Source organism: Sturnira hondurensis, unplaced genomic scaffold (genome assembly GCF_014824575.4).
Source record: "Sturnira hondurensis isolate 20B ecotype Veracruz unplaced genomic scaffold, ASM1482457v3 Scaffold0020903, whole genome shotgun sequence".
NCBI lineage: Eukaryota > Metazoa > Chordata > Mammalia > Chiroptera > Phyllostomidae > Sturnira > Sturnira hondurensis.
The window spans coordinates 1,418,913-1,446,691 of record NW_028093534.1 but is presented as its reverse complement, the minus strand read 5'-3'; the positions used below and the strand labels follow the sequence as shown (position 1 = coordinate 1,446,691).

The 27,779-nt window shown below is 39.3% G+C and overlaps 1 protein-coding gene across 3 annotated transcripts in view; it reads left to right on the top strand.

The window, feature by feature from the left end:
• Positions 1–27,779, top strand: part of DIP2B (DIP2 acetate--CoA ligase B (putative)) — a 224,352-nt gene that overhangs the window by 156,399 nt on the left and 40,174 nt on the right. For 2 of the 3 annotated variants that reach the window (XM_037030985.1, XM_037030983.1), the window contains 15 exons: positions 219–338; positions 3,449–3,646; positions 5,341–5,432; positions 7,392–7,502; positions 8,826–8,949; positions 9,570–9,679; positions 12,385–12,487; positions 13,297–13,361; positions 15,560–15,653; positions 16,169–16,288; positions 18,028–18,142; positions 18,733–18,872; positions 19,511–19,647; positions 25,233–25,313; positions 27,147–27,274. In XM_037030985.1, the coding sequence (XP_036886880.1) occupies positions 219–338; positions 3,449–3,646; positions 5,341–5,432; positions 7,392–7,502; positions 8,826–8,949; positions 9,570–9,679; positions 12,385–12,487; positions 13,297–13,361; positions 15,560–15,653; positions 16,169–16,288; positions 18,028–18,142; positions 18,733–18,872; positions 19,511–19,647; positions 25,233–25,313; positions 27,147–27,274 (1,738 nt within the window). The remainder of the gene's footprint in view (positions 1–218; positions 339–3,448; positions 3,647–5,340; positions 5,433–7,391; positions 7,503–8,825; positions 8,950–9,569; positions 9,680–12,384; positions 12,488–13,296; positions 13,362–15,559; positions 15,654–16,168; positions 16,289–18,027; positions 18,143–18,732; positions 18,873–19,510; positions 19,648–25,232; positions 25,314–27,146; positions 27,275–27,779) is intronic. The other variant, XM_037030984.1, reaches the window with a different exon arrangement.

The window sequence follows — 27,779 nt, the reverse complement described above, 5'->3', positions numbered from 1 at the left end:
AGAGTTGGTGAAATCTTTAAGCGGTATGTTAATAGTAGCACTGTATTTGTTCTCTGTTGTCAAACTTTTGTCATGAACATATTTGTGCCTATTTGTCTCAGTTGAAACAGGATCAGACTGTGGGCAAAGGCCAATCATTAGAAAAAGTATCTAAGAGCACTGATAAACTAAAATATCTCCAAAATCAGTTAATTTAACTTACTGTTTTTCCCTTATAGGTGTTCCTGTCAATAGCAGAGTATCCACAAAAATCCAACAGCTTCTCAACACTCTGAAACGACCCAAAAGGCCTCCCTTAAAAGAATTTTTTGTGGATGACTCTGAAGAAATTGTGGAAGGTAGTAGTAATAGTACCAAAAACGTACATTGCGTAAACAGTTTTTACACAATTACACAGGTCAGGTACTGTAGCATTTAAAGATGAACAAGGCCCTGTTTTTGGTTGAAAGAGTTCAGAGTTCTTGGATCTTTTTCCCTAAGGATCATTTCTATTTTAGATCTCAGATGAAAGATAGGGAGGGAGGGGGATGAGAGGGGGAGGGAGAGGGAGAAAAGCAAAGAGCATTTGCTATGGAGCATTGAACTGTCCTTAAAAATATACTTTTTGAAATTTGGAACTTTCCCAAATATATAATTTTAGAAATTATTTGTATTTGGCATTATCCTAGAATACTGAAGTCATATGCAACCTCAAAAGTTTGTCTAATCTTTTTTTATATAACTTAGATCTTCCGTTAAGTTGGCCAGTCAACGCTTCTGCGCGTGCACATGTGTGTGTTTGTGTGTCTGCTTTCTGTAAGATAGGGTAAATCGTGAAAAAAGTTCATCAAAATACAGTCACTTCTTCCTTCATGTTGTTTATAATTTAGACTGGTGCAAAAATATATACATTGAAAACTGAGGTTATCCAATAAATATGTATCAACTCACACAATCAGTTGGAGAAAGGAAGCAATCAGTTCCATCTGTGTGGTTAGGGAAGGCTTCATAGAGGAAGTGATGATAGTGATGTATTCATTCAGTAATTTAAAAAATGTATGGATGAAATCATATAATGTCTAGGAAGGATCGGGAGGGAATAATGTGGGGACATAGATGAAACAAGGGTGACCATTTGATGATCACTCAAGCCAGGTATTGAATACATCTACCTAACGACAACTTTTGTCAGAAGAACTAACCCTTGATAGCTTTGTACTACATTTTTATGTCCTGAAACTGTTAGTAGGCTTTGATCACATTGGACCTGTTACTGGAACTAGGCACATGAGTAGACTTAGACTGGATCCGGTCTTAGCCCACTTTCTGCAGCAGGAAGCAACTGGCAACCTGACTCATGAGGTTAAGGTGAATTTTTGTTTCTGTAGGAGTTGCTGAAATCCCTGAGCTAAGGGATCATCCTCGCTGCACTGATGCTCAAGGTGCTCGTGCCAGTCACGGTCTCCGCAGTCTTTTTAGCGCCTTGTGTTAACCAGGCAAATGAGAATCAGGATTTAATAGGAATTATACTGGAACAGTTTTCATTGGCAGAAATAGCAGCTTGTCACTGATTAGAAATAGGCAACAGTTACAAAATAGGTAATCTTGTTTGAGTAAGATTACCATTGGAAAATAGATACCCATATATCTTCGGAAGCCTGGAAGACTGTGCCCCAGGGTCTCTGTACTGAGGCCTAGTGGATAGCAACAATAAGTAGGCTTTTATGACCAGAAGACTGTGCCTACCATATACACAGTGTTTATAAAACCAAAACCATTTATTTAGAATCACCCATGTTCATTTTTTTCTACTTGATTTGGTGGTTTAGGGTCTAGAAATATAACAAGTAGGACAGCTGAACTGTTATTTACCTAGGGCAGTGATTTGGGAAGTGAAACTATTTCATTAGTTGTATATCAGTAGAAAAGTGAGTCAAGACATTTTAGTGAACTTCTCAAATCTGTCATTAAATTGAGTTATAAAATATAATTTATTTCACATTTCAGTTGCTCATCTAATTAATACTTGTTGCTCATTCTGTCCATTGTCCCTTCTATGCTGCTTCTCTCACCTTGAATTCGCTTGGCTACTTCTTACCTTTAGGACTCAGCTCAGGCATTAACTCTTCAGGGTGGTGGCCCCACCCGGTTAAGCTGGGTGATGTGGCCCTCTTCTGCCTGCCCTCTCTGTGTGTATCCGCCATGCACTGCTCTTGTTCACTTAGCTCTGTGTGCGTGTGTCCCCCATTGTGCTCTAGATATCCCTAGAGGACACAGACTCTTTCTTGCAGTAGTATTGCTAGAAAGAATAAATTTTTGTCAAAGAGTGACATGCTTGTAAGCAGTACTTACTTTCTCACTATTTATCACATCCCGTGTACATAATTGGCACCCAGTAAATATTTGACTTTTTTGTTCCATATGTAAATTATCTTTCCTGCTGCAAAAATGTAGGGTTTTTTGCCTTTTATTATTTGACTAATACATGTTTATTGCAGAAGAATTAAGAGGACCTTAACTTTTTCTATATGAAGGAATACAAAATAATATTCACTTCCAGTTTCTGGAATGATTATGTTAATAATTTAGAGCTTTTTTATCTTCCCCAAATTCAGTTCAATTTAGTCTGAATTGATTGAGCAACCATTTTGTATTAGACTCTGTGGGCAATAAGAAGAATAAGAACCATTCCTTCTCTCAAAAAGCTCAGGGGGGAGAAAAATGTGCACAGTGACAGAAGCCCTTACGGATCCCCAGTGCGTTAATAAGATGGACTGCCACACAGTGTGGGAGCACCGAGGAGGGCACGGCCAGAGATGGCTTCCCAGGGAATGTGCTGGTTGAGCTGCATTCTGAGAGATGAGTACGGGTTCACCAGGAGCAAAGGGATTGTCCAAATGGGACATGTGCAGGGTATAGAGGTGTGGAGGGAACATTCGTGCCCATTACTGGTTGGAGTCTAACACTGACCCTGTGGTATAATTGTTACTGTTCCCATTTTACATGTGAGGAAAAACAAGACTCAGGGTAACTCAATTTGCCTAAGGTTTCCTGACTCACAGTCAGTGCTTTTTCGCTGAACACAACCTGGTGAAATGGAAGTTGACTCTCTGACATTGGACACAAACTAAAGATTTAAAAACAAGTTCACTAAAAATTGTGAAATTGCTAAAAGGAAATTTATACTTTGTGCTTTTCTTTATGTTCAGTGATTTGCTTTGTCGGGGTCAGGATTTGCTTGTTGCATAAAATACGATTTCACAATTATGTGGGAAAATGAATTAAGCCCAGGTGTATGGATTACCACTTCTAGTGATGTTCATTCTTTTCTCAGAGTGAAGGGAAGGGGAAATGTGTTTAGGATTAGTGACCTAAGTTGGGTTGGTTGGTATTTGTCCTTACTTTAGACCTTATTTTCATCTTATTTAGATCTTACAACTTACTGGTGTGTTTTGTTTGTGTGTTTCAGTACCTCAGCCAGACCCCAACCAGCCCAAGCCTGAGGGACGGCAGATGACCCCTGTGAAGGGAGAGCCCTTAGGAGTCATCTGTAACTGGCCGCCTGCTCTTGAGTCCGCCCTGCAGCGCTGGGGCACCACTCAGGCGAAGTGCCCCTGTCTGACTGCACTGGATGTGACTGGGAAGCCAGTGTACACTCTCACGTATGGTGCGTTTTCCAGGTTCCAGCTCCTCCCTTTTGTCTTAATAATTCTTCAGATTATCATGGGTGGTGTTTTTATCTTGGTAGTTAGCACTTACTGGTCATTGTGTTTCAGCAGGTCTTTTATTTTCGTAGGATCCTAAGATCTAAGCACAGCTATTGCTGAATATTTCATTTGCTAACGTGACATTTGCAAGCCAGCTTATATTTAAAAGAGCAAAAAGAAGAAAGACTGTGTACATCCTCTGATGTTTTAACATTAGGAGAGGATTTTAGGAAGACCTTTGGGTAGGATTAGTGGTAAAAACTGTATAGTTTTATCCAGAAATTGAAACTGACTACTTTTTGAATCTTTGTCATTTACTTTGTCATCTTGTGATAGGCACAGAATTTTTTTTTTTTTAAGATTTTATTTATTTACTTATCTTTAGAGGGGAAGGAGAGAGGGAGAGAAACATCAATGTATGGTTGCCTTTCGTGCGTCCCCTGCTGGGAGTTGGCCTGCAGGGAACCGGCCTGCAACCCAGGCATGTGCCCTGACTGGGAATCGAACTGCAATCCTCTGGTTCGCAGGCCCGCGCTCAATCCACTGAGCTATACCAACCAGGGCAGGCACAGAATTTTATAATAAACAAAAAAACCCTGTTTTTCCATTTAATTTTGCATCTTAGCTAAAGTTTTAATTTTACTTTTGTAAATAATTTCTTAAGTAACTTATTTTTCTTTTATGAATTCTTAAAAAATCACCTTTTAAATAACAAAAGAATGGATTTAACCTGGGCTGTGAGATTTTGTGCTAGTCTGTTCACAGATTCCTTTTTCCCTTCACAAGTGGAGCGCATTGTTCATAGACCTAGATACAGAATAATTTTAAAAGGAAAATTGTTTTTATTTTAAAGATTGTGCAAATTGACATGAGTTTAAGCCTTAGGTGCCCCTCTGAATGTGTTGTATGTAATGTTAATTTATCTATTGAAAATTGCATGATTTCTCTTACTTGTTTCATAATCTAAAATAAGAATTTCTAGAAGTGGTTGGAGGAAGGTAGCATGAACAAGTAGTTTTCGCCATTCATTTCAGAAGTGGTGTATTAATTTCCTGCATATAACCTTTAAAGAAAGCAGTTAGCCAGCCACAGCTCTACATGTTTATGTAACATCTTTGAATATATCCACATTCCACATAGTTAATTTCCATTTTATTGTCTGACTTTACTGAAATAACAGTGGTATGGAATGCTTAATGATTTGAGTAACACTTTTGCTTTGCAGTTACTTTAAGTATCTGATGCCATATACGTAAATGGTTCTTCAGAAAAAAACTTAAAATGATATAGTCTTCTGATTTCAGTCTTATAATAAACAAATTTTTCCTTCCTTTTAAATGTGATCAGCTCACATCAAGCCATTTCTAAAGATACTTAGTTTATTTCAGAAAAGAATTTGAAAACTTACCCAAACCAGAATGAACTTCTGGTGATGTTTTCTTTTTGTTTGGAGGCAGCACTGACTTTCCAAAAACTAGAGCAAATATAAAGTATTTTCATGGAGGAGGGACTGTTTATTGGGGGCAGTGCTTGTCCAATGTGTCATTTGGAAGTAGCCATTGTCGTATTAGGTAAATGTGCTTGGGGACTGAATGCCCTCTTGCTGAGCTAGGCCAGTGGTTTTCTCTATGACTGTTTTCTTTTCTTTCTCCAGGAAAGTTGTGGAGCAGAAGTTTAAAGTTGGCCTACACACTGCTTAATAAACTGGGGACCAAAAATGAACCTGTATTAAAACCTGGAGACAGGGTAATTGGACTTTTGTTTTAGGGAGGTGATGTTTTATTGCTTTCTGACATGTGCATTCTGGGGTTTTAGCGTACAACAGCACAATTTCTATAATTTTTATTCTTAGAAAATGAAAATGGTTTGGTTCCAACCCAGGTTGGTCCAATACCAGGTGATAATTCGTGCATTCAGCAGTTGAAAGAAATTTGGATATCCCTTTCTTTACCTGCTTAGTCCATAATCCGTTGGAGTGATAATAAAAAATAGGGAAACCTAAGACTTTCTGGAAGTGAATATTTCAATGTTCAGACAACAAAAATAGCAATAAAGTTCACTTTGATTTTCTGTCTTTAAAAGATGTCCCATAAAATGTTTTAAAGCATTTTTTGTGGTTTTATGTAAAAAGCGAGGGAGATTCACACTACTTCCATGAAGAAACAAATTGACTATATTTAATTTTATCTTTAATTGGAGGTGAGTAATTTTTTGTAATTTTTGAAAGTTTTCTAATAATAACTTTATTTTTTATTGATTTTAGAGAGAGAGTGGAAAAACGCCAATTTGTTTTTCCACTTATCTATGTATTTCATTGATTCTGTCACATGCCCTGACTAGGGATCGAGTCCACAACCCTGGTGTATTGGGATGATGCTCCAACTAACTGAACTCTCTGGCCAGGGCCCCTATTAGTAACTTTCTAAATATGGTTACTTCTTACCACCAAATATTACTTTTCATTTGGAATTTATAGAATGAAACACTAACTATACAACAAACTGGCTTTTTGGAGGCTCGTGATGATAGAATCCCCTTTAAAAATATGTTTGAGTTGTGGCAAAGGACAATTAACTGAATGGTGGGCACCACTTCCAGTGCGTCCTGTGAGTGGCCATGGTCCTCACCGCACCCTGAAGACGTGCTTCTGTGTTTTCCTAGCAGTACTGACATTTGGGTGCAGAAAGGAAATGGGTTTAAATGTCTTGTGGAGTTTGTATTTTCTTTAGAACTCTCAAAGGTTCAGAATTGAATTTATCAAAAAAATAAAATGATGAAATTTTAATAAAAGAAAAAACAGAATTGAACTTATCTTGGGAGTAACTTTAGAGAGTTTGAAAGCAAAAGAAGGGTAAGCAAGAGTCCAGTGAGTTTAAGTTTCAGATGGTAATTTATAAATATCCAGTATTTTATCCAATAATTTATAAATATCCAATAATTAAGTTTCAGGTGGTAATTTATAAATATCCAAGCCAAGTAACTAAACTCCACAATGGTAGTGTTTTGAGGAGATTAGGAAGAGTTGGTTGTCCCTGTGAAATATTACAGGTAATATCACAGGTTTGAACATATAGAAGTTTTACTGTTTATCTTTTGTAAGTGAATTAACTTCATATCCGTAATGATTTTTGCCAGTGTTGCTTATACCTATTACTAAATGCCTTTCATGCTAGAATATGTGCATTGTTGTTTCAGTAAGGATTAATGCAATGAACTTGATATAGAGTAAGAAATCTTAGGCTGACCCTAAGGTGGTGATTTAGTCACTCAACCCTTGTAGGTTGTCTGTCGGAGAATAAGGCTTATTCTTTAATGTGGTGCTTTATCTAGAGTGATCCATTCCATTTATTTTATTGCTGCAGCCCCGAACCAAAGTAAATTGCCTTAGGTTTCATAGCAGTTAACTTATTAATTAAGGTGAGGTGTTTACTGTAAACTCACGAATCGAATTAAGTGAAAAATTCTTCAGATGATGATGAATTGCATTATAGTTCCCAAAATGTCTCCTGTAATCATAGGAAAGATAAGAGGTTGTTTTAGATTTGTGCATCCTTCTCAATAACTTAACTTCCTTTAGACTATTAAATACTTTGATTTGTTTTATTCATGATAGACATTTTGTATATAAATGTATATCTCACAGAGTGACATTGAAAGTTTTAGTCAATTTTTATTCCCATTACTAAACATCATTATGCATTTTAGGTAGCCCTGGTTTATCCCAACAATGATCCAGTCATGTTCATGGTGGCTTTCTATGGCTGTCTCCTGGCAGAAGTGATTCCAGTGCCTATAGAGGTACCTCTCACTAGAAAGGTAACCCTGCTAACTTGAAGAACGTGGCCTCTTTTGACATGGAGGACATTGGGTTCTCGCATCTGTTGGCTTTGTCATCACATTAGAGGCATTCTGCTTTCTTAAGTACTCAGCTTCACTTGCTAACAACATGAAAGCCATAGAAAAGTTATCTACTAATATTCATGACTTTCATTCAAGTAACATGTTTTCAACAGAGAGAGAATATTTATAGTATTATATATCACTTAAAAGTCATGGGGCATACTTGACTTTGCAACAAGTATCATTTATAAAGAGTACCACCCTTGCTTCAGTGACTACAGATAATTTACATTCACAATAGGTAAGGCCTTTTTGTAAAGGGGTTTGGTTTAATTGTATCTTCCTATTTAGTTAGGGTTTCCATTAAGTCCAGGGTGATGCAGCGGTGGTGCATTACTGCTTTGAGGTATGGGATTTTATTGTGGTCATGCATCAGCCCTGCTCAAGTGAAGCTTGTGTAGCAAATTTTCAAGTTTAACTGAATGATTTCTCCATGAGCTGTTTGACCTTAATTTTCTCATACTGTTTATTATTGAGAGTTGATGATAAAGACAAATATGGTGAAGATGGTAGATTTACAAGGAAAAAAAATTACTTCTAAAGGAATAAAAGATAAAATGGTAACATCTCTGGAACTCTGGTTGATGGGATATCATATCTTTAGATTGTTCTGGAAATCCTAGGGTTGTTCCTTTGTTAAGTTGACAGTGTTGTATGGTTTCATAATGATGCTTTTAAGATGACATTTTAATGTAACTCTTCAGACTCTGTCTTTTGTTGTCTGCTATTGTTGTGAAGTTCAAATCTATTTCTTTTAAAATATAATAATAATAATGAGTATATGAATTCAGGTATAACCATTCACTTTCATCGTAAATGTGGACATTTGATGTTCATTCACATTATTTATTTTATTCTGACCTGACTTGCTTTGCTTTTGGATTTGAGGGTGTGGCTAGGTCAAGACAACTTAACCATGTTAGCATTTATTTTACTTGCTTGAATTTAATCAAAACGAGGAGCATTGTCGACCTTTGGAGAAAATGGTCACATTTGGCTAGTAGAATTCATCATTAGCAATGTCAGATTAATAAAACATTTTATTTGCCCTCAGGAAATCATCATATGGTAGAAATTATTTGGAAGAACATATTGTCACTAGATTTCAGCAGAGGCTACTTCTCAGTGAGGTTCCACGAATGTTATCCCACAAGTGCCAGAGCGTTACTAAGTGTTGGATTTGGGGCATGGGTGTGCTCGCATTCACTCCCTACGGTGCTTGTCATCTTTTCTCCGTAGGATGCTGGAGGGCAGCAGATTGGCTTCTTGCTAGGAAGCTGTGGTATTGCCTTAGCTCTTACCAGTGAAGTTTGTCTAAAGGGGCTGCCAAAAACACAGAATGGAGAGATCGTACAGTTTAAAGGTTAGTGATATTTGTACCTGGATTATCGGTCAAATGTTAAAGCAGAGTGCTTTAATTAGTGTTTGAGTTTAGTAATAGTTAAGTACTTAAAATGTATTTTCTTATTCTTACAATCTTATGAAATAGGTACCATTATTATCTCCATTTTACAGGTGAGGAAACTGAGACACAGAGAGGTTAAGTAACTTGCCCAAAGTCACAGCTAATAAATGTCAGAGCAGTGGCTTGAACCCAGATCTGTCTGATTCCACAGCCCACACCCTTAACCTTTATGCTGGTGGTTGGAAAAAGCTGCCACTCTGTTCATTAAAGCGAAATGCTACATGTAGAGACAGAGGACAGACCACTAACCTCAGTGGGCTTCCACTGCCAAATGGACCTCCCCATTGTTGAGGTAATGTCAGGGTCTGGAATTAGCATGTGGAACAATCGTACTTTTGAAAGAAGGTGTAAATGTCTAATGATTTATCACTAAAAATGATACTATTTATTACTGAAAAGTATTTTACTAATTATAAAATGACTTTGATTTAGTCTGTTGATGTTTAAAATGACTAGTTCGATGTGAATTCCTTCCCTATGGCTTAGGCAATTCAGTTTTTATTTTGGGTTTGATTTAGGTTGGCCCCGGCTCAAATGGGTTGTAACCGATTCCAAGTACCTTTCCAAGCCTCCGAAAGACTGGCAGCCCCACATCTCGCCGGCTGGCAGTGAACCAGCGTACATTGAGGTAGGGCCTGAGACTGGAGCGTGCATTCTGGCTTTCTCTTTGGCTTCAGATGCTCTCTTACAAAATTTATATTTTTGTTTTGTTTTGTTAGATTTCCATCCTTTGGCCTGTAAAATGTCCTGTGTTGGCTTTCTATTCTAATTATTTTTAACATACTTACACATTCAAGAGAAAGACTTGGAGAAGTACGAAGGTTTAAGAAATGATTTACAGGCAGAGAAACTGGCCCAGTTATTTTTCTGCTGCTTGGAGGCTAGGAGGTGGGATGCAAGAGACTGGAGAAATGAGGAGGAAAAATAGCTGTGCTTAAAGAGAACAAATTTAACAGATAAACAGTAAAGAGCAGGAAGAAACAAATGGTGTTGAAGATTAGTGTAGGAACTTGATTGATTGATATCATGTTACATTTGAGGGATAATTTAGCCTTACTGCATACCAGACACCAGGTTAAGTGCTTTATTTTTTTTAAAAAAGATTTTATTTATGTATTTTTAGAGAGGGGAAGGGAGGGAGAGGAGAGAAACATCAATGTGTTGTTGCCTCTCACATGCCCTCTACTAGAGCCCTAGCCTGCAACCCAGGCATGTGCCCTGACTGGGATTCGAGCCAGTGACCCCTTGGTTCTCAGGCTTGTACTCAGTCCACTGAGCCACACTAGCCAGGGCTAAGCACTTGAAATACATTGTTTCAATCAGCCCTGTCAAGTCCCCTCTTTCTCAGGTGGGAGCTAGTATTAAACCTGCTTTACACATGAGGAGACTAAGACCTTAAGAAACTTGAGTAACCAACCAAAGCTCAGATGACTCGCAAGTGGGAGAGCTGGGACTCAGACTCACGTCTGTTTCACACTGAAAGCTGTGCCCTTGACTACTTTTTCACCCGTAAATGCTCACCAACTGTTTACTAAATTAGTGAATAAACAAATCAGTATTTTTAAAAAAATGTTTTGGGGAAAAATCCACCTAACCTTGAGCCGTATGGTAATAACTGGCCATGAAAAGACAGAGAGTGGACAGTAGCTATGAGAGACGACATGGTAATGTTGGATACAAGGATGGTGGTTTTTAAAGTTGGAAGAGATCTGGGTGTGTTTAAAGGACAGATAAGCAAGCAGGAGATTAAATACCAAATTTAGTGATCAACTCCTAATTCCTGTCATCTCTGTGATTCAATGGTTCATCAGTCCTTTTCCTTACCACTGTTCACTGGCTTCCCTGACATTTTCTCAGTTCTCCTGCCTGACCACTGTTCTCACTGACCGCTGCTTTTGCATCTTCTTTACTGGTTCTTCCTAGCACATAAAGGGCCCTGCTTAGCTCTCTGGCCTAGGGCAGAACTACCACCCTCTATATTTCTAGGCAGGTTCTATTTTGAACTAACTGGCAGTTTTCACTTGGGACCCTTATTATCCATAGTACATTGCTGTGAGTTTACATTATCCTGTGGGTAATAGGGAGCTATTAAAGGGTTATCAGCAGGAAAGTGATAAGAATACATTTGTTAAAAGATTTATGCGGTTGGGTTGTATTAAGAAGGGAAATAGGGAGACCAGCTTTTACGGTTACCTAGGTGAGCTCAAGGTCGTGGTGATGGGGGCAGAGAAGTGTGGATGTGTCAGTGTTTGACAGACAGTAAGGAAGCAGAAGCAGCAGGACTTAGTGACTGACTCTGGATGGGGATGAGGCGAGACAGACTCGAGACAGACTGGAGTTTCTTCCTTGGGCAACTGGGTAGATGGTGGTTTCCTTTACTAAGATAGAAAATATAGCAAGAGTTGTTTTCCTGGGTGAGGGCTGGTGGTAAAGAACATAGTGTTGGATCCACTGAGTTTCACAGGACTGGGGGTTATTTAAGGGAACAATTGACTCTGTGCGTCTGGATCTCTGAAGAGAGGTCTGGAAAATCAGGGGTCTTGAGGAATGTGGTACACTTAATAAAGTGAAATGAAGAGAACTTTCAGGGAACGCGAACATTTAAGGGATGGTCAGAGAAAATGGAGGGGAGAGAGCAAGAGAGTATGAATAGGAGAGGAATGTATCATCAATGCCAAGGAAGAAAAAAATGGAGGGGAGAGAGTAAGAGAATATGAATAGGAGAGAGAAGTATCACAAATGCCAATGAAATATCAAATGTTACAAAAGTTTTGATAAATTATACATTATATCCCTTTATTTAACAATCAGAAACTTGATGATCTTGGTAAAACAAACAAACAAACAAAAAGCAGCTTAAATGGAGCACTGATATAAAAGCAAAAGTATTAGTTGATTGATTTTTTTTAGGAGTGAATAGGCCATTTCTAGGTCTCCCCCGCCCAAACTGGGAGCTCCTGACAGACCAGGACTCTCACAACGCTCCATCACCCCTGCAGTGCTGTGCGTGCCCTGCCCTTGACTCTGTGCTTCTGCAAATACAGCTCAAGCCTCTTGTTTGTTTTACTTCTCGAACAGCTGCTTCACACTGATGACCAGTTAAACTTTTAAGAATTTTTCACACATACTTTTGTTGAGGTTTGTCTTTCCCCAATCCTGCCTTTGGGGGATCGGAGTTGGAGGCCCAAGGGCACAGCCTCAAATATTCGTGTTAAACTGTATTTGTGTTAAACTGAGCTCATTGTCCTCACTTTATCTTTTTGTTTTAGGGCTCTAGTTTTGTCATTTGAAATAATCCATTTTATTGTGTTTCTTGTTTTTTTTTTTTTCTAGTATAAAACAAGCAAAGAAGGGAGTGTGATGGGAGTTACAGTGTCCCGCCTCGCAATGCTGTCCCACTGCCAAGCGCTGTCCCAGGCCTGCAATTACTCTGAAGGTCAGACTTGGCCCCATGACCGCCCTCATTGTGAGCCTCGGATATGTGGTGCAACTCCTCGCAGGGTGCCCAGTGACTGGGTTCCAGTTAATGCCCGAGTTCAGAGGGAAATGTTTTGTCTTTGTTTTTTCTTTCCCAGAGTGAAATGTTTTAAGACACATTCTTGGATTTTGCTTTCTTCTTTTTCACAAATATGCTGCAATTTAAAGGAACTAAAATACTAGGCACACCAAGTATGTGAAGTATGATTTCTAGAGTGCAGAAATAGAAAACTAATTAAAGCCACGTGTTTGTTATTAGCTGCAGACTGTCAGGTAGCTCTGTCTTCCTGTGTGTGTAGAGCTACCATCAACTGCACCTTTGGAATTAGAGTCAAAGAAATTCAGCTTCCAGAAAGCACAGATCAAAACGTATTCTGTAGGGTGCTTAGAAGTGTGTGTGTGTGTGTGTGTGTGTGTGTAGATACAATATTGTACTACACACATATTCTACTCCAACATTTTTTTCTGTAGGAATTACAATTTTACATGGGTGTGGAACTTCCAAATAATTAGGGGAAAAGTACTACCTCTCAGAAGATGGTATCTGAGTATAAGGAGCTTGGGACTCATTGTCTCTTCTGTGGCCATGTCACTCTATGATCAGTCCCCAGACCATGTGAGGGGACCCTCAAGTAATCAGAAGACCCAGAGCTTTTAGTGACCTCTTTAAAACTACCAGATCAGCTCTTTAATAGGCAAGTAACGTGATTTTGCTACTTCACACTAAAGATGATTTCCTTATTTTCCCCCCTGTTTTTTCTCTTTTAGGAGAAACCGTAGTAAATGTTTTAGACTTTAAGAAGGACGCCGGGCTGTGGCATGGCATGTTTGCGGTAAGCTATTCAGAGTTAAGGCCTTTATTGTGAACCTTAGGGTTTGGGCCAGTATGCGTGCCGCGTAACCAGATCATCTCCCTGTGCTGGTTCGAAATTTAAGCCCCTAAAAGATCAATAATATTTTCCAGAAGAATTTTATTTTATGATAAAAATGGTAATTTTTCTAAAAGGAGAATGTAATTTTTTTCTTCACTGTGTGGTTGGACATACTCCTCACATAATAGTATATAGGAAAATTTAGGATCTGTCATTTTTAAAGCATCTGCTATGATGGCTCAAAGCCTAAAAGATTCTACAAATGGATTTATTTATTTATTTATTTATTTCCTTATTTGTGATTTAAAAAAATATGTTTGAGACGCATGTCATCTCCTTTCTGAAGATACGATTATAGAAATATATTTAGAACTTGGACCACCATGGGTAATAATATCGAACTTTTCCATTGGACAAAATGTGCCGGATGACTGCGTGCTGCAACTGAAGAAGGGAGTGGAGGGGTAGGTCAGGCTGCTTTTCACAGTCGAGGAACAGGAAACGTGTGTCGAGGGTTAGAGAAAGGTTGCGTTCTTCCCAGCGCTAGTGTCAAGGCCCTGTTTATGGAAGAGGTGGCAGTCGGGTTGGACTTTGAAAAATGGGTGATGTCCTGGCCGTGTGGCTCAGTTGTTTAGAACATCATCCTGTGCACCAAGAGGTTGCCGGTTCGATTCTCAGTCAGGGCACCTACCTAGGTTGTGGGCTTGATCCCTGGTTGGGGCGCATACAGGAGGCAACCAGTTGATGTTTCTCTCTCTCTCTAAAAGATAAGATTTAGTCACATAGAGATTATTTTTGTGTTGGAAGTAGAGAGAGGGGACATTTCAAATAGGAAAAGCTACCATATGTAGCTTGGTGATGAGGGAAGAGAGAAGAAATACAGGATCCTAGAGTTGCAGAGAACTGTGGGAGTGTCTCATTCTACTTCCTTACACGTTGCAGGAGTCTGAGAAAGAGTAGAGTGAAATGAAGCATGGGGCAGGAGGAGGAGGATCCCTGCTCACTCAGGAACCCCCAACTTAGGAAGAGCCTATTTCTTGAGTGTACGTGCTTCCTAGCTCCTTTCTGGTCTTCCCCATTTTGTTTTTTATCAGAGGTTAAAAAAAACCTTGCAAGGTATTTATTATAGGGAAAGTGTGAGGATTTTTTAGAGGGACAATTAGTTATAAACACCATTCTTTCCCTGAAATCCAAAAGTTTGTCACTATAGCTAGAAACTTGGGGGAAGGAGAAAAAAGAAGTTAACAATGGTATCTTGGTTTCTTTGAGCCATTTCAGTGGTGAGAAAAATGGCCAGCCTAAATATCAAGACTTAATTATTCTGTCAGGCTGGGTCTTTCTGGGGACAGGAGGTCCTGGGCATATTCATTCATTTGGGTGGCAGCAGACACCAAATTGCATGACCCTCTCAGCTCACTGAGCTTTATCTCCTCAAATACCCAGCACATCTGGGCAGGCCCCCCTTTCAGTGATGAGGAGACTTTGATTTCTTGTTTTGTAGCACCTAACCCTCTGTGGTGTGTGGGAAGCACGGGCATTCTGAGCTCTTTCAGTGGGGTGGGGGGCAGTGCGGCAGTGTCTGTTAGATCTGTAAAGCATATGTCCTATGACTCAGTGGTGCCTCTTTTCTGTCTTTACCCTCGAGAAACACTTGTACACACACCAGGGGAAGTATAAATGCTCCTTGAAACATGGGGAAATGCCTAAATACACTGTGCTGTAGTCATACTGTGGAATATATGCTGCAGTTCAAAAAGAATTGTGTGTAGAGCTTATGCTGATGTCCATAGATTTATCTCTCAAATAATTTAAATGGAAAAAGTACATTGCAGATGTATGTATAGTATGATGCCTTTTATGTTAACAATACATTGTTTCCATGGGGACAAATATACATGTAAATACATAGAAAAAGGAAGGCTGCATGCCAGATTCAGAATAATGATAATCTCTGAGGAGGAGAGGAAGGGACTGGGTTTAAGGGTAGATAACAAAGGAGACTTCAACCTTATGGTTAATATTTCAGATTTTCTTCAAAGAGCATGCATTTGAATATTTATTACATGTATGATTAAAATGTTAACAAACTATCAGATCAGTTTTAAAATGCTCTGTGTGTATTCAATATTGTTTACTTTTTATCTTTCTTTGCTTTTCAGAACATAATGAGTAAGATGCATACAATTAGCGTGCCCTACTCCGTCATGAAGACCTGCCCTCTCTCTTGGGTCCAGAGAGTATATGCCCACAAAGGTAGTTACCCACAGCACCCAGGCTCTGATTACGTGGCTGTTTGGACTAAGATTGCAGGGATTTCCGAATGTTCTTCTGGAGACATGGCTCTGTGCCTCGGTGGCCTGACACACACCAGCATTCAGTTGCTGAAGCGGGGTGTGTTGTCCGCTCCATCTCACGTGCCGTCCCTTCTTAGGGGCTGAGATGAATTTGCCTGAATTTGAGCCCTGAGCCAGGTTTATTGAGTGCTTGGGGATTCAAAGCTTCCTTGGTAAAGATACACGGCCTGCCCACAGATCACAGTGAGCAAAATGGCATGTGTCCACGTGGTCGCTGCAGCCTTGGAGTGCCTGGCATAATTTCTTTGAAACCTTTTTTGTTTTCTCTAAGTGAAAATCATGATCCTTAAAAAAAGTAAAAGTTTTTATTGTAGTATATTAAATATGTATAAGTATATTAAATATTGTAGTATATTAAATATACCAAACTTAGCCTGTACGTGTGTGTTAACTTTATTGCTTTTGAAATTGTAGCCAAAGTAGCTTTAGTAAAATGTCGAGACTTGCACTGGGCTATGATGGCACATCGGGACCAGAGAGATGTGAGCTTGAGCTCTCTCCGGATGTTAATTGTGACTGACGGAGCTAATCCCTGTGAGTACTTCTAGGGTGTGGGTCTGGGACTGTTCTCTCCTTAACATTTGTACTGAGATGTAGTTCACATGCTGTGAAACCCGTTTAAAGTGTACAGTTTAACAGTTTCAGTGGGTTCACAGAGCCATGCAGCCATCACCATGGTCTCAGTTTAGAACGTCATCACCCCAAAGGAAATGTCTACCCATTAGTAGTCAGTCCCCATTTCTCCTCCACTGCCCATACTCCTAGGCAACTGCTCTTCCGCTTTTTGTGTTTGAGAGTTACCTATTCTGGGCATTTCATATAAATGCAATTATACTATGTAGGTCTTTAGCGATAGGCTTCTTGCACTTAACATAATGTTTTAAAGGTTCATCCACATTGTAGTGTGTGTGCATACTCTGTCCCTTTATATTGCCATATAATACTCCATTTTATACACGGACCACATTTTATCTGCTCATCACCTGTTGGACCCATACGCTTTAGAAGCGCTCCTTCTTGCTCACTCATGTGTATCCTTTTCCTGTCATATAACTGCAAGGAAGGATAAGAAGATGACTTGATGTAACCAAGTATCTGGACTTTACGTAAATTGCCCCTAGCAGGAAATCAAATTTGCAAAAGCTTTTAGAGATCTGTTATTTCCCCTACTTGCCCCCACAGGCACAGGCATCCTGAGCTTCCACATAGCAGATCTGGTGAAACGTTAGGTACTATGTTCTTTGTCATATGGATTGTGTCAGTAGTCACCTTAATCATCCTGGTATAGTAAAACACAGCCATGGGATTGACCTTAATAAGAAACAGATCAGAGAATATCACAAAGAAGGTGGAACTAGCCGGAGTGTTAGTACTGCGCTGGCTAAAGTAGTTACTTTAGGGAGAGCTACTCGCTCAGTTCCAAACTGGCCACAGTGCATCTCTGCATCTCTGCTATTGATTGGGAAGTTTGGTAGAAGCAGCTTTATTCCAAGTTTTAGCTTTAAACAGTGTCCATGATCTCTTCTGGGTGGATGAGAATTCATTTGTCCTGGGCGTGTCTCAGCCATCTTACAGGCACAGTAAAATATTTAGATGGGATTAATGATCTACTGGGTTGGCCAAAAAGTCCATATGGTTTTTTCTGTAAAACAAAAAAGACGCATTTTTCAGTTTCACCAATAACTTTATTGGTTTGGATATTTTGAGTATGTTGGCTATCTCCCGTGTGGTATGATGTTGATTGTTCTCAGTTAATGTCTCTGTTTGATTGCTGTCAACTTCAGCTGGTCTGCCTGACCTTGAAGCATCATCCAGCAAGAAATCTCTAGCACAAAACTTCACAAACCACTTTTGACACCTTTGATCAGTCACAGCACCTTCTCCATATACTGCACAAATCTTTTTTTTTGAGTTTTGATTGCATTTTTACCTTGAAATGATAAAACATAATATGCTGAAAATGTGTATTTTCTTCCATCTTCAATATTAAAATGGCTACACAAAAACTCGGCAATTTTGATTAGTTTTTTTTAAATACATGCTGCTATGACAGCTGTCACAGTACATTCTTACAATTGTTTTGAATGATGTTAAAGACAGCTAGCGCTACTAGAGCCACCGTACAGAAAAAAACAAATGAACTTTTTGCCCAACCCAATATAATGAGAGTTCTCATGAGAAACATGTATTGGCTTTCTGCTCTTTACTAGTTTCCTGCAGTAAAGAAAATCACAGTTTCAGTTTTCAAGTTGATCTGTTCCAACTCCTCCTAGGGTCTGTGTCATCCTGCGATGCTTTCCTGAGTCTGTTCCAGAGCCATGGACTGAAACCTGAGGCCATCTGTCCCTGTGCCACTTCTGCTGAAGCCATGACTGTGGCTATCCGCAGGTATCATGCAGAACGTCTGTGCTCTTGCCGCGTGTTATGGCTTTGATCAAATGCACAGTACTTTCCAGTCACTGTCGGGGGGGGGGGGGGGGGGGGGGGTGGGGGCGTAGCTAATTTTCTGCTTCTTAAGCCTGAAAGTGGAAATGACTTTGTGAATCAGTTGGAATCATTTCACTTATTTCTCCCTCTCTTATATTAAGAGTAACTGGTAAACTGAAAATTTAATTATTTTCATCTCATTTTTGTGAATTAGTTCTTTTTCTGTATTGTTTTGTCTTCAAATTCCTCAGCATCTTAGACTACAGATAAGCTATTCTTGACTGTATCTTAAGTATGCAAAGTACATATATAGCATACCCAAGGCCAATATATTCTTAACAATTGATTAAAATGTATGTTTTCCACTGGGGTGAAACTTGATCATGCTTTGTACATGTGACTGGTTCATTTGGTGTGTTTTGGGTAGAGAAAATGAGGAGTGTGTGTGTGTGTATATGTGTGTTAGCAAGAGGAAATCTGCTTTCCTACATACTCATGTTTTTCTCTTGATAGTTCATCTGCCAAATTTGATGAGTTCATTTTGTTTTCAGGCCTGGAGTCCCAGGGGCCCCTTTGCCAGGAAGAGCCATTCTTTCAATGAACGGATTGAGCTATGGGGTAATACGGGTCAATACTGAAGATAAAAATTCAGCACTAACAGTCCAGGATGTAGGACATGTAATGCCTGGTGGTGAGTTCTCAGGAGCACTATTTATTTTTTCCAAAAAGATTTGTCATTAGCGATAGTGGAGACTCATAAAAATACAGGATCCCAAACCATGAATCTAAAATTAGTACTTAGTCATTTAGTTTCTCAAAGCCTCTTAACAGTTGAGTAATTCTAATCACACTTAGTTCCAGCAGTATTGGGTGATTCAGTTGTGAATGCTAATTGCAGCTGTTCACATGGAAAGTGAGGTACTGAGTGACAGTCAAGTTGTCTGGCCCTCGCTGCCAGCCGTGAGGCTAGCAGGAAGAGCACGCTGCTTCCATGCGGGGGTGAGCTGGGTCTGCCCAGGGGTCAATTAACTCAACCTGTTTCTTTGGACTTTGCAGTCATTTTAATATCAGTGTCTTTAAAAGCTTCAGTCTGCATCTGTTGTATGGATTTTTTTTGGCTAAATTTAAAAAATTATTTATTATCAATCAGGGTTAAAAGATGGAAATTTCAGATATACCTATTTAGTTTCAGGTCTGTTTTTAACATTCTTTCTTGGTATCTTTACTTGATGCCGCTCAGTAAATACTGAACTATCCTGGGTTTGCAAGGCTGAATGAAGCAAAGGTTTTCCAGAATCTCTGTGTCTTAGCTGAAATTTTGTTCACCAGGGATGATGTGCATTGTGAGACCTGAAGGACCTCCCCAGCTCTGCAAAACAGACGAGATTGGAGAAATCTGTGTCAGCTCCAGAACAAGAGGCATGATGTACTTTGGGCTCACTGGTGTGACCAAAAATACATTTGAGGTACATGATATTAAAGTTTTGCAAGGAAAATTTGATGAGAGTGTCACTAGGGCAAGATGAGCTGGCCGGTGGGAAATGGCATAATATAGTGGGTTGAAAGCATATGCTCTTGAGCTAGACTGTCCCAGTTCAAATCCCAGCTCTGCCACTCACTAGCACCTTGGGTGAATTGCTTAACTTCTTTGTGCCCTGATTTCTTCATATTAAAAAAAGGAATAATTATAGTATCTAACTCATAGGATAATTGTGAGAAGTAAGTGAGTTAATGTTTATAAAATACTTAGAACCAGTACCTGGCACACAGGAAGTAGAGGTGTTTATCTGATAAATAAATAAGTAAGTAAGTAAGTAAATAAATAGGCCCCACAAAACTTTCCCTGGTGAATATTTCATAGTTTGAGCTTTACAAGCCCAAAAATTTAATTTTGAGAGTGTATAGTGACAATGGATCTATCTCTCAAGTACAGACTCAAGTTAACTGAGCTCATAAAGACTGGTGTAAACCAGAATGTGAGGTTACTAGTAAAATATCGAGAAGTGTTCTGTCACAGGGGCAGATTGCTCCTATCATTCAAACTTCCAGTGAGACAAGTATTTATTGAGAACCTTCTGTGTATCCAGCACCCTTCTAGGTGTTTTGGGTGTATCAGGAGAACAAACAGCTCCTGATACATATTGCTCGTATTCTAGGGTAACTAGCACATTGCTTTCCTGCAGGCAGCTCTGCATGTGAAGCCACATTGTAATGAAAGTATTCCTTGTGAGCCTGGAAATCAGAACAGGCATAATTAATTGTCTGTATTTTATACTTGGGATTAACCTGCTTCAGGGTACCTTTTAGGGAACAGTGAACTCCAATTTATGGGTCATGTCCCTTTCTTACTAGATAGGGCTTATAGGACCATAGCCAATTTTTAGTTCTCCAAGCTTCCTTTTTCTATAATTTAAACCAGTGGTTCTCAATATGGGAGGGCCTATCTATCTACCAACCCATTTGAAAATTGGGGCATATAATTATGTAGTGATAGTTGTGGCTGGTGGGAGAATGTTATATTTATTAATGATGTGGTATCTAAAAAAATGTTTAGAATTCCTGAGCTGACCATCATTTGTATTTACACAGCCTGAAATGGTATAATATAAGTTATTAAATGTCTGTCTGTTACTACTGTCATTGTCACCAACACTGCTACCTTCTTGCCCTGCCACCAGGTGTTAAGACCAAGTCACCTTAATAGGAGTAGATGTTCATAAATTCTTCGAGCATATACTGCCAGGTTTACTTTCAGGTGACTAATTCTAGTGTATATATATTTTACTAATTTAAATCTTTCCCTACTTCTTTTATTTTGAAAATGCCTGGACTACATATATTTCTAACACCTGAATTTTTCATTGCATTTTACTTACCTATAAACAAGATCCTCAAGCAGTCTTCGAAGATACTGATAATATTTTGTTATGTTGCCTTTCCTACGAGGGCACCTTACTAATTAAATTCTCAGATTTAATACCAAATGGCTAGATCCATCTTAATGAAGAAACTTTGAAATCTGCAGTGTAAATTTAATGATAAGAAGAATAAAAATCCTAACTAGGAAAGGAGAAAACTATTGCCTTGATTTTGCAAATTCAAGTTTCTAATATTTTTCTTGCTGGATTCTTACATGTAAACCCTGAAGAGTTTTCCAACGTGGTTAACATTTCACTAGGACAAAAGACCTAGTAATAATGACTGGTCAAAATAAAAGAATATATATATTTTTAAAGATTTTATTTATTTATCTTTAGAGGGGAGGGGAAGGAGAGAAATATCAATGTATGGTTGCCTCTCGTGAGTCCCCTGCTGAGAACTGGCATGCAACCCAGACTTGTGCCCTGACTGGGAATTGAACTGTGATCATGTGGGCTCGCAGACCCGTGCTCAATCCACTGAGCTACACCAGCCAGAGCCTAAAAGTACATTTTAAAAATAGGCTACCAATAGAAAAACTTTTTAATACATATGACAGCAAAGAGCTAATTTTCCATTGACCCCCCCCCCACTATTAGCTATTTGATTTGAGGCAAATGAAACTTTCTATGTCTCACTTTCTCATCCGTAAAATGGAAATTATAAATACTGTTTCATAAGGTTGTCTGTGGATTAACTGTAAAACAACTGGTAGTATGGCTGGCACAAAATAAGCATTTAATAAATGTTAGCTCTTGTTATAATTGTTCCCTATATGGAAAAAAAAAGAAATCTTAAAAATTAAAGGGAAAGAGGGGACTTCCACCAAGATGGAGGCATAGGTGGAAACACTGTGCCTTCTCCCACAACCAAGTTTGAATACAACAAAGGTTTGGAGAACAAAGACACAGCAAAAAACAGAAAATTGAATTATACAGAAGTCCGACAACCACTAACGGTTCAACGGGGACGGTAAGAGGGGTGGAGCCAGCAGCGGAGCAAGGTCGGGCAGGACAGATCCCCGGACCTAGGCGCGCAGGCAGCCTGGAACCAGTTGGGGTGCGGGGCAGACTGACCGGGGTGGCACATTCCCGCACAGTGAGACAGACCACACAGGCCCCAGGGGCCGAGGGCTGACGGCGGTGGCACACTCGCGTGCAGTGGGACGAAACGCTCAGGCCGGTAACAGTGGCAGCTGCAGCACCTGTGGGGGCCGCAGCGGGAGGCGGCAAACGGGAAGCCATAGTTCCTCGTTGACCCCGCCCCCACATACAACGTCACAACCCAGCGACTTAGTTGCCCTGCTGTAGTGAACACCTTAGGGCTCCGATCCTGCTATGGAATAGGCACAAACAGCCCGAAAGATGGCACAAGAAGAACTCAAAGTCCCAGAGCCAATAACTCTCAGCGACCGAGAAATTGCCAGCCTCTCAGAAGTACAATTCAAGACACTGTTTATCAGGATGCTAACAGAACTGGTTGATTATAGTCACAAATTAGAGGAACATATGAAGGCTAAACTAATTGAAATGAAGGGAGATACACAGGAAACCAATAGCGATGGAAAGGAAACTGGGACTCAAATCAATGGAATGGACCAGAAGGCAGAACTAAAAATCCAACCAGAAAGGAATGAAGAAATGAGAATTCAAAAAAATGAGGAGAGGCTTAGGAACCTCCAGGACATCTTTAAACGTTCCAACATTCAGATTATAGGGGTACCACAAGGGGGAAAGAAACAGCCACAAATGGAAAACTTATTTGAACAAATAATAAAGGAGAACTTCCCCAGTCTGGCAAAGAACATAGACTTTTAGGAAATCCAGGAAGCTCAGAGAGTGCCAAAGAAGTTGGACCCAAGAAGGAACACACCAAGGCACATCATAATTACATTAGCCAAGATTAAAATGAAGGAGAGAATCCTAGAAGCATCAAGGGATAAGGGGACAGTCACCTACAAAGGAGTACCCATCAGACTGTCAGCGGATTTCTCAAAAGAGACCTTACAGGCAAGAAGGGGCTGGAAAGAAGTATTCCAAGTCATGAAATCCAAAGACCTACAGCCAAGATTGCTTTATCCAGCAAAGCTTTCATTTAGAATGGAAGGACAGATAAAGTGCTTCTCAGATAAGGTCAAGTTCAAGGAGTTCATCATCACCAAGCCCTTATTATATGAAATGCTAAAGGGACTTATCTAAGAAAAAGAAGATGAAAAATATGAACAGTGAAAGGACAGCAAACACACAGTTATTAACAACCACACCTAAAACAAAAGCAAATCAAGAAGACAGCTAGATCAGAAGTGGAACCATAGAAATGAAGACCACATGGAGGGTTAGCAACAGGGGAGTGGGAGGAGGAGAAGGGGGGAGAAGGCACAGAAAATAGCATAGATGGTAGGTAGAAAATAGATGGGGGGAGGGCAAGAATAGTAGGGGAAATATAGAATCTAAAGAACTTGAGACACGTGGTTATAAACTAAGGGGGGGATGGTGGGGGAGGGAGTGTGCGGGTGGAGGGGAATGAAGGGGGGAATAGAACAACTGTAATGGTATAATCAATAAAATATATTAAAAAAAATTAAAGGGAAAGAACACCAATCAAATAGAGCAGGTAAATAGGAGACAGGAATAGACTATTTATTTTAAAAAATGCAAATGGCCAGTAAACAAAGGAAAGAAAATTCATCCATAGTCCTAATAAAGAAATGTAGTTAAAATAACAATGGGATATCTTTTTTTTTCTGGTGTTTTTAATGGGCCTATCAGATTTGCAAAGTTTGGAAAAACTGATAACATATGTTATGCGTTAGAGTAGAGAAAAAACAGACATTCTGCTGTGTTGTTGGACGAGTGTAACTGATATAACAGGTCGTTTTTTTTTTAATCCACCCAAGGACATGCTCATTGATTTTAGAGAAAGGGAAAGGGAGTGGAGGAGAGAGAGAGAGAAACATTGGTATGGGAGAGGAACATCGATCGGTTGCCTTCCATACATGCCCTGACTTGGGACTGAACCTGCAACTGAGGCATGTGCCCTAACTGGGAACTGAATTTGCAACCCTTTGGTCTGTGGCATGACACTCCAACCAACTGAGCCACACTAACTAGGGCTTATATAACAGTTTTGTAGGGCTGCCTGTTAAAATTCAGAAAAGTAATGCTTTTTATACAAATGCACTAAATATATGTAGGAATATTCAGTAAAGCACTGTTTGTAGTAGTGAAAAATTGAAATGACCTACACAGCCATAAAGACTGCTACTTTATAATACCTACTAATTCTAATAGTTTCCTGAACTGACTCTGGGCCAGCCACTGCTTCTGTCTGCAAATCTGTTTACATTCTCTTATTCTTTACTCTAAGCCTGTGTGTGTTAGAGGCATTGGCAGTTTCATTTTATGGCAAAAGAAACACAGGTTTCAAGAAGTCCAGGAACTTGCCCAAGGTCCACATTACTGGTTAGTGACAGAGCCAGAAATTGAACTTGCATTTGACTCCAAGGGCTGTGCTATACTGACCTCCATGCAATGGCATGTTAGAGAACTATTGTACAGAATGAGCTAGATGGACTGTTACCAACTTGTAAAGGTATGAAAAGCAAGTTGCAAAGCAGTAGATAAATACGATTTAAAAAAAAAAGTCTTAGCCCCACCTGCATAGCTCAGTTGATTAGAGTGTTGTCCCAGTACACCAAGGTTTCAGGTTCATTCCCTGGTCAGGACACATGCAAGAATCAACCACTGTATGCAAAAATAAGTGCAACAACAAATCAGTGTTTGTCGGTCTGTCTCTCAAATAAAAAAAAGAAAATTCTTGATATGCTAATATAGGCATGTAAAAAAATCCAGAGAGATAACATATTGTAAATGATTGTTATCTCTTAAGGAGGGGTAGGATTCCTGTATTCACTATTTATATAATTTTAGTATGTGTTTCTTGGGGCATATAATTTAAGACTTAAAGACTTTAAAAGAATCAAATACTTTTTTTTTTGCAAGGGAAGGTAGCAAATTTAATACATACATATGTATGAGAAGCCTGCATATATGAGTCAAGAGATCTCACATGCATGAGAGATTCTCAAATAAGAACAAAATCTGATTGTCACTTTCTTTTTTCTGTCTTTTAGGTGATTCCAGTGAATTCTGCAGGGTCTCCTGTTGGGGACGTGCCATTCATCCGGTCAGGATTGCTGGGGTTTGTAGGGCCAGTAAGTGATGCTTTCGTGTTTGTTTTGGTGCATCGTGTTCAAATATGTGGGCTTGACTTCACAGAACAGAACAGATTCTGATGAGTTCGAGTACTACAGGGCTGCTTAGCTTGCATTTAGAGCAGTTCTTATAAGAGTGTCACAGATGCATTAATGTTTATTGCTTCCGTTACCCAAGTTCACTTGACTCCTCCAAACTGAGACATTTTTTATTTTCAAAACTCTTTTCAGTTATTCTTGCTACCTTTCTTTGATTTGATTAATATGTTTCAGTAAGTTAGAAGTGTGCTGAAAAAAAGCCTCTTTAATAGCAAAAGGAAACCATAATAAATAGGTAGAAGCATTTTTATACAAATTATCAGCAACGCAATTTGCTTGATGGTAAATTCTTTGATAAAAGCAATATGTTTTTCAGCAAATTATCTTTACAGTCAAATGGGTTTTACAGTCATTCTGTCACTGTGAAAGAAATGAAGAAATGGACATGAGACACTAGCAGTGACTGTTTTGTTCTCTTTATTTCGACTGTAGCATTTTTCACACTATCTTGGAAAGGACTCATTCTCTTCTGTCTCTTGGGATGGACCACTAGCTTCTTGAGACTGGAGGTTATGTGTTACATAGCCCAGTGGGTGTACAGCACTGCACTGTGCTCAGTAAATCACACAGTGACATTCACATGGAGGTAGCTAGATAATGAATATATATACATGGTACAAGAAATTCAGGAATCCTGTAATGAATGGGAAAAGTGAATTTATTGCCAGTGGGTCTGGGAGAATGATTGACAATGATGAAATAATAAATAAAAGTATTTATGCGGTGATGCTTTCAGGGCACTAACAGCACACCTTCCTGCAACTTTGTTATCCTACTGGGAAGGAGAGGCTCCCACACTCTTCCTTCCACCTTTCTCTAGTAGCCTGCTTGTGATCTTGCTAGATGGAAACAGCATCACCCTTATGAACCTGGAACAGTCATTCTCACATTAAAACTGTTTTATCTCTTCCTAATTCCATTATTAATTGACTTAACATTTTTCTCCTCTGTCTCCATCCCATGAATAAGTAGAGAAGATGAACTGATACATAATCATTGCTGCAGAAATAAGCTGCTTGCGTGCCAGCCTAGTTGCTTTTTTCCAAAATTCCTCCCAAAGAATAAATATGAATGGGCCCTGACTGGTGTTATACAACCCTGACTGGTTGGGAATTGTCTCAAAAAGCAGAGGGTCACCAGTTCAGTTCTTAGTAAGGCACATGCCTGGGTTGCAGGTTCAGTCCTTGGTCAGGGTGCATACGGGAGGCAACCAGTAATGTTTCTCTTTCCTTCTCTTTCTTCCTCCCTTTCCCTCTTTCAAAAATAAATAAATAAAATCTAAAAAAAAAAAAGAATAGCCATGGCTGGTGTGGCTCAGTGGCTTGAGGTCCTGCCTGCAAACCAAAGGATCACCAGCTTGATTCCCAGTCGGGGCACATGCCTGTGTTGCGGGCCAGGTCTCAGTAGAGTCCACACAAGAGGCAACCACACATTGATGTTTCTCTCCCACTCTTACTCCCTCCCTGCCCATTCCTCTAAAAATAAATAAAATCTGAAAAAAATATGAACAGATTTCTTTCTTATACACGTAAGATCCCATTAGTTAGAAGATGCCACTGATTTTTCCCCCCACTGATTTCCAAGATGCTGAGATGTGAAACACTCTCTTAGAACCCCTGAAGTATGGTACTATTTTCTTAAAATTTTCATGAGGTTTATTTCAAGACAGGAAGTAAAATGTCTCTTTTGCTATTAATATTATGAAAATCAAGGTAAATTCTTGTTATTTTTCAGGGCAGTTTGGTGTTTGTGGTTGGGAAAATGGATGGGCTACTGATGGTTAGTGGTCGGAGACATAATGCTGACGACATTGTTGCTACTGGGTTGGCTGTTGAGTCAATAAAGACTGTTTACAGAGGAAGGTGAGTAGTGCACACTTCAAATGTTAATATTTTCAGTAGAATCTAAACTTATCTAGTGGGTGATTTGAGTTGTATTCTGTAGCTTCTCTTTCAAGTGATTAGGTTATTTTTGATAAAGCATAGCAGAAACCAGACTTTGAATATTTGTCTTTAAATGTCTGATTCTTTGGCTATAATTGAGAGACATAAGACAATGATATCCTGTATTTCAGCATTTAATTATTAATATTTGTTGAGTCCTGAGAAGAATCCTAAGGTGTTGAACTTGCTACACGTTCGTTCAGTACAGTAGTCCCACGCAGTCTAATTAGGTAGATGCTACTCTTTTGGAGTTTTGCATTCAAGAATTGTTTCTCTTACTCATCTCTAACTAAATTGTTATATCATCTTAGCATAGACACTTAGTACATAAGTGCTAATTTCCAATTCCATGGATGAAGTCAATTAGATACTCTTTTTTCTTCCTTTATTAATTCAAGAAAAGAGATTTGGTTCACATTTGAGT